This window comes from Myripristis murdjan, chromosome 18 (genome assembly GCF_902150065.1).
Source record: "Myripristis murdjan chromosome 18, fMyrMur1.1, whole genome shotgun sequence".
Classification (NCBI taxonomy): Eukaryota; Metazoa; Chordata; class Actinopteri; order Holocentriformes; family Holocentridae; genus Myripristis; species Myripristis murdjan.
The window spans coordinates 14,936,094-14,957,003 of NC_043997.1; the positions used below are offsets into that span (position 1 = coordinate 14,936,094).

At 43.2% G+C, this 20,910-nt stretch overlaps 2 protein-coding genes across 2 annotated transcripts; both read right to left on the reverse strand.

Moving 5' to 3' along the window:
• Positions 1-8: 8 nt before the first annotated feature.
• On the reverse strand, positions 9-17,027 carry dvl2 (dishevelled segment polarity protein 2). Its single transcript, XM_030075821.1, has 15 exons — positions 16,467-17,027; positions 13,159-13,228; positions 10,744-10,898; positions 8,520-8,629; positions 8,112-8,241; positions 7,343-7,433; positions 6,964-7,033; positions 6,519-6,658; positions 5,834-5,910; positions 5,652-5,719; positions 4,841-4,975; positions 4,248-4,379; positions 3,278-3,454; positions 2,422-2,646; positions 9-1,813 (listed from the first exon to the last, which is right to left on the reverse strand). The coding sequence occupies exons 1-15, from the start codon at positions 16,625-16,627 to the stop codon at positions 1,251-1,253; spliced, it is 2,304 nt and encodes a 767-aa protein (XP_029931681.1). The 5' UTR covers positions 16,628-17,027; the 3' UTR covers positions 9-1,250.
• Positions 17,028-18,720: 1,693 nt separating this feature from the next.
• On the reverse strand, positions 18,721-19,396 carry LOC115376241 (RING finger protein 224). Its single transcript, XM_030075733.1, has one exon. It carries the CDS (start codon positions 19,394-19,396, stop codon positions 18,743-18,745), a length of 654 nt encoding a protein of 217 aa, XP_029931593.1. The 3' UTR covers positions 18,721-18,742.
• Between the last annotated feature and the right edge of the window lie 1,514 nt (positions 19,397-20,910).

Genomic DNA, 20,910 nt, shown 5'->3' on the forward strand with positions numbered 1-20,910 from the left:
AATCAGAATTAGTATATAAGTATCAAATTTATTCTCAAATACACAAACAAAGGTGACAATATGAAATCAAAAAAATGTGACACTGTCAATGTCATACATACTTTTGAAATGTTGACTCTTCATTTAGCACCTTATGGTTTGGTTATACATGATCTATATAGTTCACTCATACAAAAATGCAATGGTTGAATAATGTGAGTCAGTTACATAGAAAATATGCACAGGGAACTGGGGCATTTGGATCACAGTCACTTAAGATATACATTGTATGCAATCCTAAAGTACCGCTCTCAGTAACTTGTCTCTGCACGCTAGTACCTTCACCACTCCGCAGTCCCACACAGAATAACATGGTACCCTTCACAATCAAACAGTCATCTGACGACTAGGCCTAGACAGTGATTACTAAACACAAGTTCGCCCGACATTTTTGGACCTATTGTTTTTTCACATTAGAAGTTAACTATTCTGTATTGTTGCATTTACAAGGGAGTAGTAAATATATACAAAAAAGTTCACTGTAAAATCTTCCAATGCTGTTTTTTTTTTTGTGTGTACCCTTGAGAGTGAAAAGTGTCTCATAAAATTGTGAAAGATAAGGCACTCGATATACTCCTGTGTTACCAACAAATCTCCATTTCAAAATAACTGAGTTTGCTGTGATACCACCAAATCTGGCTATTGATCCTAATCCATACTTCCAGGATCATAACCTCTTCAAGTACACTGTCAGTGTAACTGGCACCCTCTAGTGTTGAAATGTGGTCAGTGTGCTTCCTGGTTTGGCAGCTCTGAGATTTGACTATGGCATTGACAAAGGACCTGCTTCCCTTCCCAAAAATTATAATTAAAGGTTGGACTGCAAACTACAGTCCTGACCAGCTCTTACAGGCACTCTACTCCCAGTAAGTTGTTGACATCAGAAAATGGGAAGTGTGTTTCTGGCCCTAAGTTTTAAAAAGTGGTTGAGTATTCTATCAAGGGGAAAACAACTACACTTTATACACAAATGTAGCAAGACCATGTCCTACATTTTCTAGGTTAGGAAATTCTTTGATTTTCTTTTTTTACTGTCAACGTTAAACCCTGTTCTCACCAAATTTGAAACAAGCACCCACAATCCAATAGATGCTTGTGAGCTCAGAGGCTACCACCAGATCCTGATCAAAACAAGTGGAAAATCGCACACATGAAACATCACTCACACCAAGACAGACAAACAAAAACATCCAGCTCGTGTCAGCCCCCGACTACATGACATCCACAAAGAACTCGCTGGGGTTGCCCATGGCCAGGTGGAACGACTGGCGTGAGGCAGTCAGCTCTGGGGGTACCGAGCCCAGGTCTCGGGTGGGCGGGGCCCCAGGAGGTCCTCCTGGTGTGGAGGAGGGGGGCGGGGGAAGGGCCGGGTGCATAGGGGCTGTGGGCAGCTGCTGGGCGTGGGGGAGAGCGTGAGCAGGTCCCATAGCTGGGTGCGGGTGCTGCGGTACCATCATCACCATCATGGGGTTGTAGGGCAGCGGGATGCCTGGTGGGTAGGGCGACATGTGGGGCGGCTGAGGCATGCGGTGGTGATGTGAGCGCTGGGTGGAGGCGTGGCTGTGCTCGCTGGGAGTGGCCGAGCCGTGGCCGCGCCTCAGGCTGCTGCGGGTGGAGTATTCTGATTCGCTGCCGCTGCCAGAGCGAGAGTCGGCTCCTCCGCCTTCTCCACCCCCGCCAGAGGGTGATTTCTCTCCCCCCACGGTGCTGCCGGGACCTTTACTGCTGCGGCGCCTCTCGCCCTCACTTCTCGTCGACCCACTGCTCCGGCTCCCTGAGGGCAGAAACACACTTCTGTTAGTCCCCATGAAATGATCCTCCATATTTTTTGTATTTTAAAAAAGTGCTATATAAATAAAGTTAGCATTATCTTTATTATTATTAGTTCCTGGAAAACAGTGTAACTTAAAAGTATGACCTCATACTGCACCAGTAAATAAAATTTTCAACCAATTAAACTATCTACCTATCTATCTATCTATCTAAAACTCATCTATAATCCTACCCCTTTAACCATCCCCTCAAATCAAACTGTCTCTCTCCACCTAAATGCCAGCCAATTGGTTTACATTTTAAACAATACCTCTCCATACTCAGTGCCACCCCAGCTTCCCATTCTAACAGTAAATACCTAAGATCAATGAAGTAAGGTGACATTTCATGGGTATTTAGGACTGGATCTTAACAGGTTTGATCAGCACAGCTGGGCAGGCTAAAGTCTAAAACTTGTCCCATGTTCAGTCACAGAGACAGGAAAAAAAAAACCCAAGACAACCTAAAAAGTCTGTCTAGGCACTAGCAACATGGTGGAGTCTTAATGATCACACAACTCATCAGATCCCTTCAGATCTGCGCATCCATCTGATAAGCGTCCATGCTCACCTTCGCTGTGCTGGCTGCCGGTGCTGCCGGGGGTGTAACTGTAGCTGGTGAGCTCATGGTAGGGAGGTGGCTGGCTGGAATAGGGATGTGTGGGATACGGCTGGTAGGGGAAGGTGTGCATCAGAGGCCAAGGGGAAGCCCCAGGGAGAGGCAGAGGGGCCAAGGTGTCCTGATCTGAGGCCCCACTTGACCCGTCGTTGTCATTCAGGGACAGGTTGGCCATATCTGGGCAGAGGAAATGAAGAAGGGAGGGATTAAAGAACAAGCCTGTTTGAAAAATAAGTTCAAGTTGAATAAATAATAATGCAACTGTAGATAAAATCGGCAGGCTTTCTGCTGTAAACACAAAATCCACTTCCTTTCAATCCAGGTTATCAGATGACATACAATGGTATTACAAATTTAGTTTCTATGGTTATTATTAGATGCATAAATACACCGTTTGCAAGAATGGGTATAAAACCAAGAAAGCTGGGATACAGACACAGCCAGAAAGAGTGCAAAGGCATACTGTCTCTGTTACAGGGAATAAACTTATGACATTTTTATTAGGGCATAGTGTCTCTAACTAGGCTAAACTGAGGCCCAATTTGCTGAACTTAAGACTTGCTTTGCTTGTTGGAAAACTGAATTCTTGTGATCACTAGTAAACTATTGGCAGCGATTTCTAGTGGTTATAAACACATTTCCAGAACTGTAAGTTGCAGATTTGACCCATGTAACCGTCTTTTTCCAAACATCAGTCATGCATTTGAAATATGATTAAGGACAACACTCACTGAGATTGTTGCAAGTCATCCTATGGTGTACCTGTTACGTTTTTTTTTTTTTTTTCTCTCAAAACACAGATACTCACAGTTCTCACAGTCGCTGAAGTCTCCAAAAATGTAGTAGCACTGTTCAGAGAATGTGATCTTGTTGACGGTGTGCCGAATGAAGCCGGCCTTCAGCAGGTTGCTGGCATATTTCCTGGCCTCACGACGGTCCTGGAAGCCTTCAATGTGGTGGTACAGCCATTCCACCACGTCTGAGCCTGGACGTGGATGCAGAAAAGCTTTGTTTACAAGCCGTACATGTGTAAATATACAATCATACGTCCAAAATACAAATGCAACGGTATCTTCTAAGCGCAAGTAATGAATATTACACATACAGATAAAACATGGCATAGTTAGCATTTACCTTGGAGATTTATGATCCACACACATCATTCCTGAGTTTAAAATCTAAATTATAATAGTCAACATAGTTTTGGTATTTTACATTTACTGGCAGTTCTACCTTATTAGACCCAGGACAGTGGCGAGATTTCAGTCGAATATGTCAGTTTATTTACTACTTTACTGGAGTCTGTATCTAACGTCCTCCAGTTACCACAAAACTTTTGATGTTAACAGCAGGAAAATGAGTTCAGTGTACTGGCTAGAAGTAATATTATTATCATCTGAAAGCTAAATTTACTGTCGTCAGCATTTGGTAAGTGTAACGACCTGTAACTGGGAGGATTTACAGTATGTCATGAAAGGAATGCAAGTTCTGAAGTTGTATAAGAGGCTAAAATTTCTATTCATAAGTCCAAAATGAACAGACGTAGAGCACGTAATTACTCCATGTGATTCACATGCAGGTGATTTCAATTTAATGGACAACATCTTCAGTCAAAACTGGTGATCACATTGTACTTGGTGAGTTTTTTTTCCCCCTCACAAATCACGCGGTTTTAATTGTGGAAACATAATGCCTGCCCTGTAAAGCCCTGTGAGGCACACAGAAGTTCATTACACCGACGTGCTCTTCTTTCCAAGTCTCCACTTTTTATGTCTCACCAAGGAAAGCATTAGGGATGGTGATCTTCAGCCACATGCGATCCCTGACTTCCAGGCCAGACTCTGGCGAGGCCATGGCCTTGGCAACTGATGCCATGTCAGAGTGCAGTGACAGGTTGAAGTCATCAAAACCTGGAGAGAGCAAGAGAGAAGGAAAGTTGAAGATGGTGAGGCAGCTAAGTGCAAAGTTACAGAAATTAAAGAAGAAGTGCCTGGGAAGCAAAGAGGAAAGAGATGGCAAATGAAGAGGAGATCAAAGAAAAGAAAGATGCAGACATCATTTATCAAGTGAAATAAAAGCAGTGACAAAAATAAAAAGACAGACGTGAAAGGTGATTCTATTGTAAACGTTACAAGGCAAGACACAGGAGAGAGACGACAATAGGAAGGAGATCCTTTCCAATATTGAATGACAATCAGGCCTTGCATGCTAACAAAGAAGCTAGACAGTTCAGAAATGGAGGATGGATGTAGTTTTGTGAATGTTGTATGGACACAAAACTATTGAAAATAAAACAGAACAGACTGAGGTGGATCAGAGGACTCAGAGAGCAAGAAAACAAGGGGTGTGTAAGGATGGAGGAGGTGCTCACGTTCAGTCTCAGTGACAGAGGAGGAGGAGGTGATGGTACTGAGGGAGGAGCTGCCTGGATAGGGAGGGTAGGCCCCAGTCAGAGCCACAGAGTGGCTCACCCACGCCGCCGGGTCAATGGGTCTGATCGGCTCATCTACACACACAGATCAAGAGAAAAAAAGTTACAAACTGTCACTGTTGCCCTAAAAATGCACAGACAAGATTTCCAGTAGCAGCGTCAATCTAGGTGGATTTTACCATATCATTTCAGCCAGAGGTTGTTTGATCAATTGCAGTCCATTGCTAAATGTGTTTCCCCTTCTACAAACTGAAAATAAGTTCTTGCTGTATACAACTGTCATCCATGCTGTTTGAGAGCAGGTGGGTTGTTCTCGTGTCTGCAGTGTTCAATTTAAACTGCAGAGAGAACGCAGCCAGTTAACTGTAGTTTACAGTAGAAGTGTTTTCAGGGGTGGTGCAGTAAAGCTAATTACAATACTACTGATTCAATTGGGCACTCAAAGAAATGTCATTCGAAAGAGTACGAGTTCTTATAGATAGTATCTCACAAGTCTGAATTTAGACAGCAAATATTATGTACTACAAAACAGAAAAAAACAGCTAAACTACCCCACAACAACAGAGAAGACTTTTCTTTACAAAGAGCAGTTTTGAAACATAAACAATAAATTACAAAGTTACTGGTGCAGTTCCCAGTATTGGGTGATCAAATTTTAATAATCCTGATCACACCAGACACACCTCTATAAGAGAATAAACAGAAAAGCTGTTTTGTTAGAGGAAAGTACATAAAGTGGTCCACTACTCACTGCGAGGCAGAGTGAAGTAGCCTTGAGGAGAAGGATCCCAGCACTTGGCCACTGTGAGGATGATGGGCCTGGAAGATGTGACAAAATCAAAGTCATTATAATCATCATATAACCTCGGTGTACAGACACAGATCCAAAAATGCTGGTGTTATAATACCCAAAGTCACAGGCTGGTTACTCACCCTGGCTTGTGCACAATCTCCCTAAGCACCCGTACCGCATCATCGTTGCTCATATTCTCAAAGTTGATATCGTTCACCTTGATGGGAGTCAAAGCAAAGCGGTTTTAGTTCAGTTTGACAGGCTTTAAGGCTCAGAGAGATGAGTAGATAGTAGTGTTTCCTTTATATTCATTTAGTCGCGGTGGACCCCTACTGCCATAAATTATCAATTATGAAATTATTATTTCAACATTTTGCCGTGTAACTCAGCTGTGCCACAAAGTATAAATCACTAATTCACAACTGATCCAATGTCATGATACAAGTATCTAAATAAAAGCTCTTTCTGAGCTGAAGACATATTGGACATTAAGCTGGAACAGTGATCTACTGTAGATAGTAATGTCAAATAAACCAGTGGTCCCCAACTCAGTCCTCAAGGACCCCTGTGCTGCAGGTTTTGTTTCAACTCTACACTTTCATACCTGATCCATTTAAGGGCTTCATGCTGATTGGCTGAAATAGATCTACCTAAACTGGGTGTGCATGAAGGTATGTGGACCTTAACTGGGTCAGGTGTGCGAGAGTAGAGCTGAACCCAAAACCTGCAGCACAGGGGGTCCTTGAGGACTGGGTTGGGAACCACTGAAATAAACCACAGTTTGCGTTTTATTTGATTTATAATTAAGTGGTTTCCCCTCCTCACCTGCAGCAGCATGTCTCCAGGCTCTATGCGTCCATCTGCGGCCACAGCTCCTCCCTTCATGATGGAGCCGATGTAGATTCCTCCATCCCCCCTCTCGTTGCTCTGGCCCACGATGCTGATGCCCAGGAAGTTGTACTTCTCTGTGTTGGTCGGAGATGAGAGTTGGTGTTGAATCTACATACATTTGTCTCAAAAACAAACCTTTAATAATGGATGCAATGGATCTGAATGCAGTGCAATGTCTTGTGTCTGGGTGACTGAACAAGAACAGCCAAGCATTGCTTTCCAAATTATTAACATTTGACAATGTGATATTTCACGATTGTGTTTTTTGGCAGGCACTCCCATTCGTGCCAGAGGAGATGTTGTGCTGTTTTTGTGTTTCTCAGCACATCCGAGACAGACTGACATCCACAGACAAGAGACACAGTAGGAGCCTACTGACCCATGTTGAGTGTGACGGTGATGATGTTGAGGGACATTGTGGAATCTGTCACACTGCTGAAGGATGAAGCCTAGAGTTGGACAGCAGCAAAATGACCATAAGCGACACAATTACTAACACATTGACATAACAGACTCTTTATAAGCAAGATGATTCTTTCTGAGAGTGGATTATTAAAGTGGCACCTCAGCTCTTACTTATTATTTGACCTTTTAAAAAGGATAATTTAGTCAAAAAGAAGTAACACAGCACTCTTTCATATAAACACAGAAGTGGATAGAACCTTTCAGACTGAATGGGTTGGAATCAAAATGAAAATAAGCAAATGTAAATGTGTTCTTCTTTGGCAATACAAGTCTAGGAAACAGCTTGCACTTACCCTCTCCAAGCGTGGGGGCCGCTGTTTCCTGCGCCGGCGGTGGCGTTTAAGCAGCCTGGAGGCTGTGCTCTGCTCTGTTGAGCTGCTAAACCTTCAAGTTCAAGGGTCAACAAAAGGTGAAAGGTCAGGAAGTGAAGCGTGTAGACTTAAACCTTTAATAGGCTTGCCTCAGTGCCGTTTCTTTTTATTACACTCTGTGTGTTTGGAGCCCAACGATTTGCTGAGGCAAATCTAAGCAGAGATACTTCAAAGACGTAGTATTGATTTTTGTGTTACTGTTACTGTGCAGCTGAGACACAAAAATTAACATATAATAAATATTTTAACAGAGTGAACACCAGCCACTGAAGATGGGGAAGCCTGAACTCTGAAAACACATTCTGTCACTTTTATTTTGGTCAATACACACTGTTTTGTTTATGGGTTTACACTTTTTGTGAAGTTCCACTGCTAGTGTGAGGGCTCTTGTTTTTAATTCATGATAAATAATAACATTAATAAACAGAAAATATGAATTGCTCTGCAAAAACGAAACTGGACAGCTAGCAATGTTTTTGCTACTGAAAGCAATACAAAAAAGAGCAAACTAATCTTACTTGTCATGAAAGTCAAAGTGCACATTAGCAAAAACTTTTAGCAATCTGATCCATGATTTTGTAATAAACAGGAAAGTCTCAAAATTGCACCCATTTCAGTTCAGCTTCAAATCACCCAAGAGACCGTCTTCCTCCTCTGAATGCCTCTTTCCTCCCCCCCATCCATTTCTCACCTGCTCATGGTGTCGTCGTCTTCCGAGTCACAGAAGCTGGTGGTGTCCAGCTCGCTGCTCATCACTGTAGTGGAGCTCTCGTAGCCTGCTAGGTGGCGCTCCAGGCGACTCTGGCCATTCATACGCGGTCCTGGGACACCAGAGGAGTCGAGAGAAACATGCAGGACATTTACTGTGAATTTTCAAGTTCGCTCATGTCAGTGTTTGCCTTTTCCGGCAAGCTTGCTCCTTAAATGACAAACATTCGGCTTGAAGAGGCTCACGTCTCCTCATTCTTTGATTATATCATCAGCTATTAATTGCCTGGAAGTTGGGAGCATGCCAAATCTTGATGGCACACCACCCTGCATGAGAACATGGGATGTTTGTGAGGCATTTCCACAGACAGTGCAGTCTGTTGATTCTCACCGTGTTGCTCCATGCTCTCCCTGTGCCGAGGCCGCTCTCTCCTGAAGGAGACTACAGACTCTGTCTCAGTCTGGTCGTCTAAAGTCTCCACACTGCCTGCAGCATTGGGACTGTGGAGACAGGAAGCGGTAGAGGTTAAAACAACCATGCTTGGAATTATGGGTCTATGGAATTACAAAAATCTAATTTAACTGTTAGGGATCAACAATAATTGCTAAAATTATCATCCTGATTATCCAAGATATGGTACTCATATTTATTATCCATCATGACGACATAAATTCACTGCATCACGTTCTGGTGGGCATTTTCAATTAAATGGAATGTCACAATAAGGCTGATACCTGGTTAATTATTTAACATATTATAATATATAATTTGCTCTGAACCTATAAGCAGCTGTACAAACTAATTAACAGATTTCCATTAGTCATATTCATAACTTGAAAGCTCTTTGGCTAAGAGAATACATCTGGCTAGCTCTTGTACAGGATCAATTTTGCATTGCCGTATGCCTGTAATGGGCTCCTTAAGAGTGCCATCGTGTTCACTTTCTGTCGTTTCAGTTTATTGTTGTAGACACAGTGACTCCACTTACACTTGTCACTTCAGGGTAGCTCTTGACATCAGATATTAAGATCACATGTTATGAGATCATATTGCAGTGCATCCAAACTACACCATCTCACACAGCTGCATTCATTCAAACATGACACAGGATTGCTTTCCCCTATATTTTGCCATCTCTTTACAGTGCTCATTGAGGTTGGACTGTGTCCAGATTGCAGGGTTTGAAATTATTAATGGAATCAGGGCCAAAAAATGTCCTTACAAGTTCAGAAAATGCTTCTGAACTTTAAAATGAGGTAGCACACTTTATTGTACAGTACATCTGAGAGGGAAGACAGGAAAGTGGTAACAGAAAGAGTGATGACAAGCGACAGAGCTCCAAAACTGTTGTGGTTAGATGATATGCATTTAAGACGACTGAGCCACAAGGACACCCCCAGGGATGTGTTCAAAATGTGTTCTTGGTGAGTAAAATTGAGCATTGTTGTAATAAACTGGCCAACAACCAAACATACATCCTCACGCAGCAGGAAATATTGGCACGATGCAGCCCACAGTATACAGAAATACCAACCTCACACAATCCATAACATACACACACACACACACACACACACACACACAAAATAAAAACAAAACAAAACAAAAAAAAACGGGTAAGACAACTGCTTTTCTGCAGGGCCTGCCGACAGATGCAATGACTGCAGCAAAAGCATGGGATGTAAGAAATCATATAAACTGAACATGTATTTAATGTGATGCAATGAAAATGTATGATTTCATATTTTAATAAAATTACCCCCAAAACAGACCAAAATGTCTCTTAACATCAGATTAACTATTATAAATACATTTCACTTTGGTCCATACAAATTCAAATAACAATGCCAACTGCACAGTCTTCAACTTAAGTAATATTACATTTGCGTGTCAATGTCTGTCACTTAACACCTCCTGAAAGGGTCAGATGACAAAAGATCCCATTAACCTGTCAGTATATTGAGTGTTTAATAGTGATAGAATGATGCCACAAGGGGGATCGCTCCAATTCCTAACAGGAAGGCAGCAGCGCTGGCTAACACTCTAAGAAATGTATGATCCACTCCTTTGAATTTATTACACCAGGGTTCAGGGCCAGTTTGCGTACACAACTTATAAAAATAAATCACAGATACCAAATTCCTTACACACCCCTTCAGGGCTTGGACCAACCCATGACACAACACGTGTATGATGTATATCACAATGAAGGCAGCAGTCAAAACCATATGAACAGTTTGACGTCCCTACATCTTGATGACATGATGTGTTGGAAGCTGTTCCCAGAGCCGCAGGCGGCCCGCGCTAAGATCAGGTTCAAATGGGTGGATGCATTTGTGTTAATGGTTGGAAATATGATACTGGGAGTGTATGCAATATTAGAGATACAGTAGTATGACTACAGAAGAGGTGTGGGGAGGGTGTTTACTGGTGTACCTGTGTTTTGTGTTTTAAAGTTGTGGTAAATGTGCAGATTTGAATGTGAATGTGACCCAACAGTTTGTGCAACACTGCTGCACCTTCAGTGTTCATGTTCTTGAGAGCCTCTTGAGGTGGGCACAAATGATTCAAGAGTGTGTGTGTGTGTATATGAGTGTGTATGCATGCTGCTCACTGAAAGGATGGTGGTCTGGAGTCTCCAATGCCCCCGGTCCTCTCTGCAGGTGGAGGAGGCAAGGGTGGCGGAGGTGGCGAAGGCTGGGCGCACGTTTCCACAGGGGGTGCCGCCGCCACTGGAGGCTCTGCTGCTGGAGTGTCTGAGGAGACCAGCTGAGGAGGAGGAGGAGGAAGGACGGAGAAAGATGAAGAATCAAAGGGGGAAAAAAGTAGAATCAGAAAGGATTCATAGAGAGAGCGAGGAATGAATCAAAGAGAAAAAAAAGAGAAGAGTTTAAATGAATGAGAAAATAGGGTATTGCAAAGGAGAGACAAGACAAAGGAGAGACAAGACATGACAAGGGAAAAAGGAAAGGAAAGAATAGTTTGGAAGAGCAACGGTGACAAATTTGCACAAGCAAAGAGAGTCAGCAGTGCAGAAAGGGCAGGGAGAGAGGGTGAGAAAAGAGAGGAGTCAAAAGGGAGGAGGAGGAAGGGGGTTGGAAGGTGAAAGAGTAAAAAGGGGTTAGATGTCAATTATTTTGACACACAAACATTGTATTCTTTTCAGAGGAATGTCTCTATTCTGAAACGCTATCCTGCACTTAACCTGTCTCTCCTGATTATACAACAAAAGTGCGCACAGACACGCACACACACACAGAAATACACCTTCACAATTGGGCTGAAAGACTCGAGGCATCTAATTACCTGAACCATGCAGACACACAGTCAGCGATAGAGGTGTTGTTAATATCAGCCTGGTGAAAAATATCAGCTTATTGGCCAGAAAAATGTATTGTGCCTTTTTCTATTAACTACAAAATGCTGAAATTTTCCAAAACCCAGTCATTAGCATTTCAACGGCAAACCAGTATTGTGTACTTGGAAATGCCTCCACATTCATATGCATGGTTCATATTTCAGTTCTACAATTTGGCCTTGTAACTCCACAGTTCTTGGGAGTTCTGTGTGTTTCAGTCCGTTCAGATAAATAAGTTTCTGCTGCACTGCCCTGCCCATGAGAATAAATTCAACCCAGTGGAGCCTATTAGGCTATACAGGCTAACATACACTCCTTATTGAGTCACTCCCTGCTCTTTCATCCCTGCTAATGGCTGTGTGAATACGAACTACTCATCCTCTAAGATCCCTCCATCCGTCTCAGAGCGCAGATCACATATCAGTCCCTCTGGTCCCTTCGCTTTGTTCCCTGTCTTTTAATCCTTCCCCTCACTCTTATGCACTTAACAGATGCTTCGGCCCCAAACCTTCTTATCTGGGCCAAGTCCCGATGTTTTGTTTCTATTCAAATGTAACCTGTGAAGTGGAGAGTGACTGGTCATTTTAGCGAAATGGAAAGATTGAGGATGTTTCTGGCAAGTTGCTGTGCTGCCCTACATCTAGCTGGCAACCTGGTGTGCATTAATGAATGTAATGCAGTTTTAACCACACTGACTAACCTTTGCCTTGCCTCTGCTTTATTTGGCAAATTGACCACACTATTGGCTCCACATGCTCTGCAGCTGGGCTTTACTGTAATGTGCATATTTGTTAGATCATATAATACGTCTGAGAACTTCTGACACCAATATAGCATCGAGTAAAATTCTGGCTTTCAAACTGGCTCTTACGCTGAAACAATATCCATCCTGACAAGTCAAATCAAGAGGAAAAAAACCTGTCAGTGGGTTGACAGAATATCATGTTTTCAACACAGTTTTTTGTAAATACATCACAAAATCTTTAAGTAAGGCAGGCAGCTCCAATCATATTTAAAATGGCACTTGATTCAAGAATATTATCTAAAAAAAAAAAAGTTGATATATATTGAAATCCAGGAAAACAAGGCTCGATTTTAGATTTAACATATGTTATAAGATCCACATTTTTAGTGTGTTCTTCAACTTTTCTCACTCTATAGCAGAAGCTTCCAGCATATTTCACCCATAGATCTGTAGATCTGGTGAAACCATTTCCTTACTGCCCCAACCTGACAGGACTATTAAATCTGGTTCTGGTTTCCCACAGGTTCCAGGAAATCATTTCAAAGATGTTTGAAACTGTACAAAGATGCATTGGGCCTGAAAAGTCTGCAATGCTGCAGCATGAGCCGCAACTGTGCAACTAGCGTATCTGAAACCTCAAATTGAGTTGTGTGTTATTTTAAGACTGCTGATTAGACAAATGTCAGGTCAGAGTTAGAGGCAGGTCAGGGGAAATGCTCAGGAAGGTCATTTCCGGAAAACAATCTGTAGCTGATAATTTTGGTTGACTTTAGAGATAAAAGCCAAGTGTTGAAATTTCCAGGGAAACCTCGGTGCAATTATTTACAGTCAGACATTTAGTGATTTAAAGTAATGGTAGCCAGTGAAATTTCAATAACGCCCACCCCAGAAATAATAAAAACCATATCTTGTTTGTTATGTCTTACCCATGACACGACTCTGCCATTGAAACATGGCAGCTTGGCACCGTCATCGGAAATCTCTTCCTTTACCACCCTGAAAGAGAGAGACAGAGTAAGCACCTCGGGTATATTACTGAAACAAATCAGCACAGCAGACATACAGAATAAACACCTCTAACTCACTTATTCCTGTAGGCAAGCAACGCTGCGCGAGTGGAATTTCTTCTGCTAGAGCCACGAGCTAAAACACACGGATTCTTCCTGTTTTTGTGTCCCACTGAGAATTACTCAGCATCATCACCCAAACATGCGTGCGCACATACAATAGGCTTAACAACAACCACCTTTCGGTATGACAACCACAGCTCTTTCAGGGCAACACATCCATTTGACTCCTCGATCCTCCCCCTAAGCCTCTTCTTCCATGTTTGTCAGAAAGACAAACACTCAGCTTTGCCTGTGTAATTTCTCCCCAGCAGCCGGCCACTATGTTATTACAGTAGTTTACTAGGACAGTAGTTAACTGGGCACAAGTGCTACACAGAGGGACATTTGCCTGCTCCAGCTCTTTAAGAGGTTTTTTTCAGCTTCATTTGCCACTGTGCCTCCCTCCTCTGTGTGTGAGGGTCAACCATACTCCACTGGGGTTTCGTAAGCAGCTGCTCAGAGCTGGTTATGTGGGTATACGGCCAGATAGCTGTGGGCACTTGGGAGGAATTGTTGTGGAAAGCCTCGGTTTTTGTGTGTTATGTGTGGCTACTGAATGTTAGTTAACAAACTATCTTTCCTCCACCCCTATCTAATTCACTTTTTCTCGCACTCTACGAGGAGGGGTTGCATCCAGAAAAAAAAGCACACAAACAGATGCAACATTCTGCCCCTGCTAGAGTAATTGTCTTCATGCCATCACCCTCCTGGTAAACAAGTGACCACAGTCTTAGCCTTTTCACACACACTCTAAAATGCCTTGAATAATGCACACACTGCTCTCAAATATGCTGCATCCTGCTGGAATTTTAAAATCTCCCCATTGGCCCTTCTTCCTCCCCTTCCCTCAGTACAGTAATTCTCCTCACACCCCAACCAACCACCCACACAGCATCTCTTCTCTGGCTTTTCTCTAATTCCAATACAATTCCCACTTCCCTGCTGCCAACATATGCACACAGCAGAATATCCAATACCTACACCACCCTGCTCTTTCCCTCCCTCTTCCTCTCTGTTGATTCGGCCCCAGACACCCAGCAAATGGCTTCCGTCCAGCCCCAGGTTCCCCAGACCAGCACTGGCCTGGCCAGCTCCAGGGACCCCCCACCCCACCCCACCCCACCACCACCGCCACACACACACACACACCGCTCTGCTCGACAGCTGGCCTCATACTGGAGCAAATGAAAACACACTCTATTACACACTCCTGGGCCAGAGGGGGGAAAAAATGTCCCCTCTTTGATTGGACAGCTGACTCGGAGCTATGTTTGAAATTTTTCATCTGAACTCAGTAGGAGATAGTCAGGCGAGAGAATGCCATGCCTGCAAGAACAATCTATTTACAACAAGGTCTGCGAATATTTTTTGCCATATTCTCTCTGCAAGCAGTTTCCCCGTCCTCTCCAAAGTTTGCGTGGGTTGCTCTTTCACGATTGGGTTGTTTTTTTGCATCTGAAAAGCCATTAACATTATGTGCTCATTTACCAGTGCACAGAGTTTAACATGACCACCCCCTGTCTGGCTGAACAGGGCTGAGCGCCAACGCTGAAAGCTGGCTCAGAAAATTACACTGGTCAATGTAGTAAGGCTGGTCAGATTTGTGCATTTGACGGGAGAACATTTCATGGTGTGAAAAGAAGGGCAAATACCATTGCATCCATACTTGCAGATATTTGCTTTTCACAGTTATCAGGTGCCTGTACTCCATGGAAAAGCTGTTAAACGGTTGGGTCTCCTGATCACTTCGACTGATAATCAGGCTATGCTGCGACGGGCCAAAGTTTTATATTATTGTATTTATGTCTCATGGTTTTTCATTTTGTTTTTGTTATGATATGCACTTTGGAGTGTGCAGAATTCATCTTGGGTGAGAAACACTACAAGCCTGTTGTGGTTTCTAAGCCTCTCTCATACCATTTGTCTTACGGGGTCATGATACTCTTATTTTTCAGTGTTCTTTTACTGTATAAATACATATTAATCAAATCAAACTAACTTTCTGAGGGATACTTTCCAACGACACTATATTTCTCACAACCTAAAACACCTCCAGGTCAACTTTTGGATACTGTTGACTTTTCCACCCAACTTATCTACATCAGAAGAGGCAAAACTTTTGTCCTCCCAAGCCCCGGTCCAAATTCACTTCAACCACTTAGTCTTGGCATTGGAGTTGAGGCTGCTGCTTCCTTCACTCAAGTCTTGATAGTGCCATCCAGAGAGGAAAGCAGAAGGAAAAGAGCCCAGGCTTAATACTCATCCAGGACTACAATGCATTTAACAGAAGCCCTAAGGGTCTCGCTGGGTGAATTAACCACAAACATGCATTCCACTGCAGGAAAATGCACTAATAGATAGAGAGAGACAGCTCTTTCAAACTGGAGGAGTCTCGCCTGAGAAAAGGGAGAGGGGAGGAAGCGAGGGAATGAAAGGGTGGCTGGAAGGCCAAAGTGTTAAAGGGAGACAAAACCCTGGCTTCTCTCCCGAAAGAAAGAAAAGCCAAGGATTTCACAAGATGATGGAGTGAGGGTGGGAGGGATGAGGATTAGGGGAAAGAAAAGCAGCCGGGAGAGGGGATACCTCCCATTGTAATGATGATGTTTTCGAAGAAATGCCCAAGCCCACACGTCTTTTACATTTGTAGTCACGACTTCGATATTCATCACCCGGCATTTCTCCAATAATAGTCCCCGATTGAGGATGTGATGGATGAATGACGACCTGGCTGGATGGGTTCATTCACTTTATCTCTCTTACTTCCATCTCCCCTTGACAAATACACAAATCGTTCCCAAAAACCACATAACTTTTGACACGCATACATTGCATGCAACTTAAAAAAAAAAAAGAAGAAGAAGAAGAAGAAGAAGAAAGAAAGAAAACTTTACTTGTTAGAGCTACAACTTAAGCGCCTCAACTCAGCAAAAAGTAAAAACCCCGAACAATCTCCCGTCTTTGATAAGTTTTTTCACCCACCGCACTATCATGCAGATCTTTAAATTAATACTGAGGTTAAAACAATTTCCCCACCCTCGTTTTGCATGCAAACCACAAATCGTATCCCGTAAAAAAAAAAAGAAAGAAAGAAAGAAAGAAAAGAAAAGAAAATCACTGCCACTCACCCGAAGTCCTGGTCCATAGACTTAAAGAAGAACTTGTAATTTGGCTTATTCAAGACCTGTTTAAAATCCAACAAAGTGATGTTTTCGGCTGGAATGGGAATCTTCACCAAGTACGGCGTCTCCTCTTCGTCGATATGGTATATTATTTTGGTTTCCGCCATCTCGATTGTGTTTTTTTTTTTTAGTTGTTGTTGTAGTTTTTCCCCAAGCGGCTCCACAGAAAGCCTGAGAGGCGAGGTAACGTTCACTTAGCTCGCTGGGTAGTTCGCTAGCACTTAAGCTAGGTGGCTAACGAGACGGGAGAGGTGAAGCGATGGCCACTGAGTTTTCACTCCGAGCCGCAAGACGCAAAAAGCTGAAAGCCTGCTCGAAAGCTGTTCCCGACTTTAGGCAATAAAAAACTCGCATTCCCCTGTAACTTAGGGGGCGAAAACGACGCGCACGCTACATTCACACGATCAACTACCAGCAACTTTTCCCCCAACAAAAACATACAGGGGAGGGGGTCTAAAAACTTTTCACCACTTTGCGAGCCAACGCGGCGTGTGACGTCGTGACGTAGCCCCTTACGCACCCTCCCCACATGTGCCCCTCATCTTTTAATTAATAGTGTGGGTGTGGGGGGAGTTAAGTAGATATTATACATGTAGGTTAATAGATATGTCATGCACAGCTCATGCAGTGTGACTTCAGATCACCAAATAAAAACACTGTAAATTTGCACTCATGTAAATTTGTTGACTTTAATGACTGTCTAAAACTGTCTGAGGATGGTTTAGTATGGATTGTAGTAGGGATCATCTCATCTGCTGGTTGAAGTGAGCACATGATTGAACAGGGAAATGACAGCACAGATACAAAATGTACAGGGTTGAATGGCGAACATCCGGTGCCTTGCCCCAGGGGCTCCCCATGGATTAATTCAGGCGTGGAAAATTAAACACCAAGAAGTTCAAAAAGCTCACCGTTCTGCATCATATTATTGTACACTACATCGAAAAAATTGTCTTATTTTTCAGTGAAACTGGCAAAACATTGTCACTGAAGAACCCAAAGGGGACACTGGTGCACACAGTTTAAATTTTATTGATAGGTGCAAGAACTAATATTTTGACACATACTGTCTCAAATTAGATCATGAGGATTGTAATATCTAAAGGGGGAATAGGGGGATTCATCTTTGGGGTAGACAGAAAGCAGAAAAATACACAAACTGACACAGTGAAACACACAGTCATACAGGCAGGCACACACACACACACACACACACACAAAGCTGTCATTTTCAAGGGTCACCACAATGGACATATGTTCTGCATAACTGTTCTCTTTTCCATGTGGTTGAAAATTGTTCTCTCCTTTACATAATTAAATATTTTTGACTACACAAGCTACTTTTGAACTATACCACTGAGGAGTAAAGGGGGATTGATCTGCATCTACCCAAAGAAATATACACACTATTTTTTTTACATATGCCAGGTCTTTGGATCCTCTAACTTTACACACCTGAAACGAGACCGTGTAAATCTGTTATGCACAAAGGAGCCTTTATTCATTTCCAAGCAGAAATTCCCTCACAGGCAGAACAGTCTGTCCAGATAAAGTGTAGTAACATTGTTAAGTAGAACAAAGGGAGACACAAAACACTATAAGAAACAACATGGGCTCTGAATTATATGCTTATGAAACAGAAGAAAGAGCATAGTTTGTTTTTAACCCTTTAATTTGCAGTTCAGATCATTCACGTCCGAGTTCAGAGTATCCGTTTCAGGCTACGCCACTAGAGGGAACTCTTTATCAGTCTATAAATGAAACAGCAACCAGCACACAACAGAGGATGAGAGGCTTACAGTTAATGGTGACATTGGTGGGAAAGTTGCAGTCCTGTTCAACACAAAGTGATCATTCACTACTGTAATCAAAAATATATATTTATTCATATATATTGATTCAATAAGTGGTTTATTAACTCTCAACTACACACTTGACTTTAAATAATACAGTCCAAATTAACATCAACATCAGCATATAGCATAAATAAAATCAATTTATCACAAGTTAGTTACAGTTTGACACCATTTCAGAACTACAGCACTAATAATGAATGACGTTTCCATGGAGTTATGAGGTTTTACTGTTGGCTGTCCTTTTACAATCTGCATTTTTTTTTTTCCTTGGCAAGGAGACACCAAGAAAATCAGGGCATGAAATGTGTATTTTTATTGCCCTGGAACTGGAAGAGCATTCCCCTGCTCTGCCACCTCCCATCACCCTCATCTGTTAAAGAAATTGGGCCCAAACACCACCCCGACCACACAGGTGATCACAAACAGCACCCAGAAGACGAGGGCCAGCAGCTGCACACAGAGGAGGGTCTTCCTGTGCTGCATCATGACTTCCACCTCGCCCACCAGGCCCGGCGCTGTGCCGTGTGGCCGGTCTGGGTGCATCTGCTGCACCTGGAGGCTGACGGTGGGCAGGATGATGAAGCGAGTGTCCCGGCCGTCAGCCTCCAGGGACAGCACGACTCTCTGGGTGACGGTGGCCAGCTGGGCCGCCATCGTCAGGGGCAGGCGGAAGGCTGTAGGAGGCAGCCTGGCCAGTATGCGGGAGTTGCAGGGGAGGGAGAGGGCGTCCCCAGTCTGCAGCGGGGTGAGGTGGCGACAGAGGGGGCAGGGGATGGCCGGCGGGCTGCAGGGGTCTGGAGGCTCACTGGGGCAGAGCTGGATCTGCTGGAGGCACTCGGTGCAGAAGACATGGAGGCACTCCAGCATCCGGGGGCATTTGTTGTACTGGTTGTACTCCTGGTAGCAGATGGGACACTCTACTTCCATGGGCTCCCCGGGGCCTCCAGGGCTAGAGCTGGGTACCACAGCATTTGGTTCTCCTGGCCCCTGGAGGGACGCTGAGGCAGGATCTCCAATCATGGTTGGAGGGGGGGAGACAGCGACTGACCCTGTTGAGGAAGGTAGGGATCGCAAGGCACAACTTGTCTATGATTTACCAATGCTTTTCAAGCACACAGGATGGTGAACTCTGTGAAGAGAAAACATCTTCAAGATCAACTTAAGTCTTTTGGCACAAAAGCCTGCAACATCAAATCCTGTGTCTTGGTGAATAACTCTGAGAGCAGCAGAAAATAAAGAGGATTCCAGAGGCTTTAGATGGAGTTTAAACAGCAGAATCTGCTCCCTTGGGGATGTTGCTGTGTTTCTTCTCAGTTTTATGAAGAGATTCCACAGCCCATGAGTCATAGCATGCATCCATTTAACCACTCAGACATCCAGTCTAAGCATGTCCCCCCCTAATGCAGAGGAGGTCTGTGAAATGTGTGCTACAGCCTGCAAGACACACACACACACACACACACACACACACACACACACACACACATACACACAAGTCCAGGCAGTATGAAAACAAAGCAAGGGAGAAAGGAAGTGAAAGGAAGTAATTACTCAGTTTCAGAGTACACTCTGCATGTATGTGTGCTTTTTTAAAATCCACTACTAAGTATTTCAAATATTTCTCACCAACAATTACTTAAAATGCCATGGCACTAACAACAGGCTCCAGGCTGAAGGAAAAAATGTCCATGGCTGAGCTTGGTAGCAATGCCAAAGACTCTTCCACTGTAAAAATATGCGTGTGTGAGAGTGTGTGTCAACTGAGTTCAGTGATTTCCTTGGATGTGATCCAGTTACGCTGCTCTAAATATTTGCTGGCCTACACACGAAGGAGAGTCAACTATAAACCCATCGCATGAGTCACTTAGAGAATGGTTACAGGTAACAAACTGTAACAACAAACAGTGAGTGGGATGGTGTGTGTAAAGATTAATGTATTAAAAGAGAGTTTCGCATGAAAAGAGAATCTAAATACACTCTTATTTTCAGAGATATAAAAGAACTGTATATGTTAAGCAATGAACATCCTGTTTACCTGGGTGCTGTTTTCACTTCTACTCTTGTCTAAGATACAAATATTCCTTTCTAAAGTTAATTGGTTGTCATGGTACGTTAGCTGGTAACAAAACTAAGGGCCAACAACACAGCTTGGTGCGTGACTTTCTTTCGATAACTGCCTCTCTGCCAGTGCCATTGGTGGGTTCATCATTATAAATGCATGCTGCACGTCACAGGGTGGCAGCTCCCAAGCAGATCCAAAGGTTTCCAAAGACACCAAATATGTCCTGCTGAGTTACAGGGAAATGTGTATAAAATGATGCACAAAACATGTAGATATTTTCTATTTGATGTAACAGTGCAGGTATAAAACAATGGCATCTTGGGTTTGATTACTCAACACTCAAGATAAGTGTGATGTAGCTTCAATGAGGCGTTGCAACCAAGTGATACGGAATATGTGTGTGCCATTGTCCTATAATATGGGAACTACATTTTTTTTTTTCTAACTTTGAATCTACTTAAAGGGGAATTTA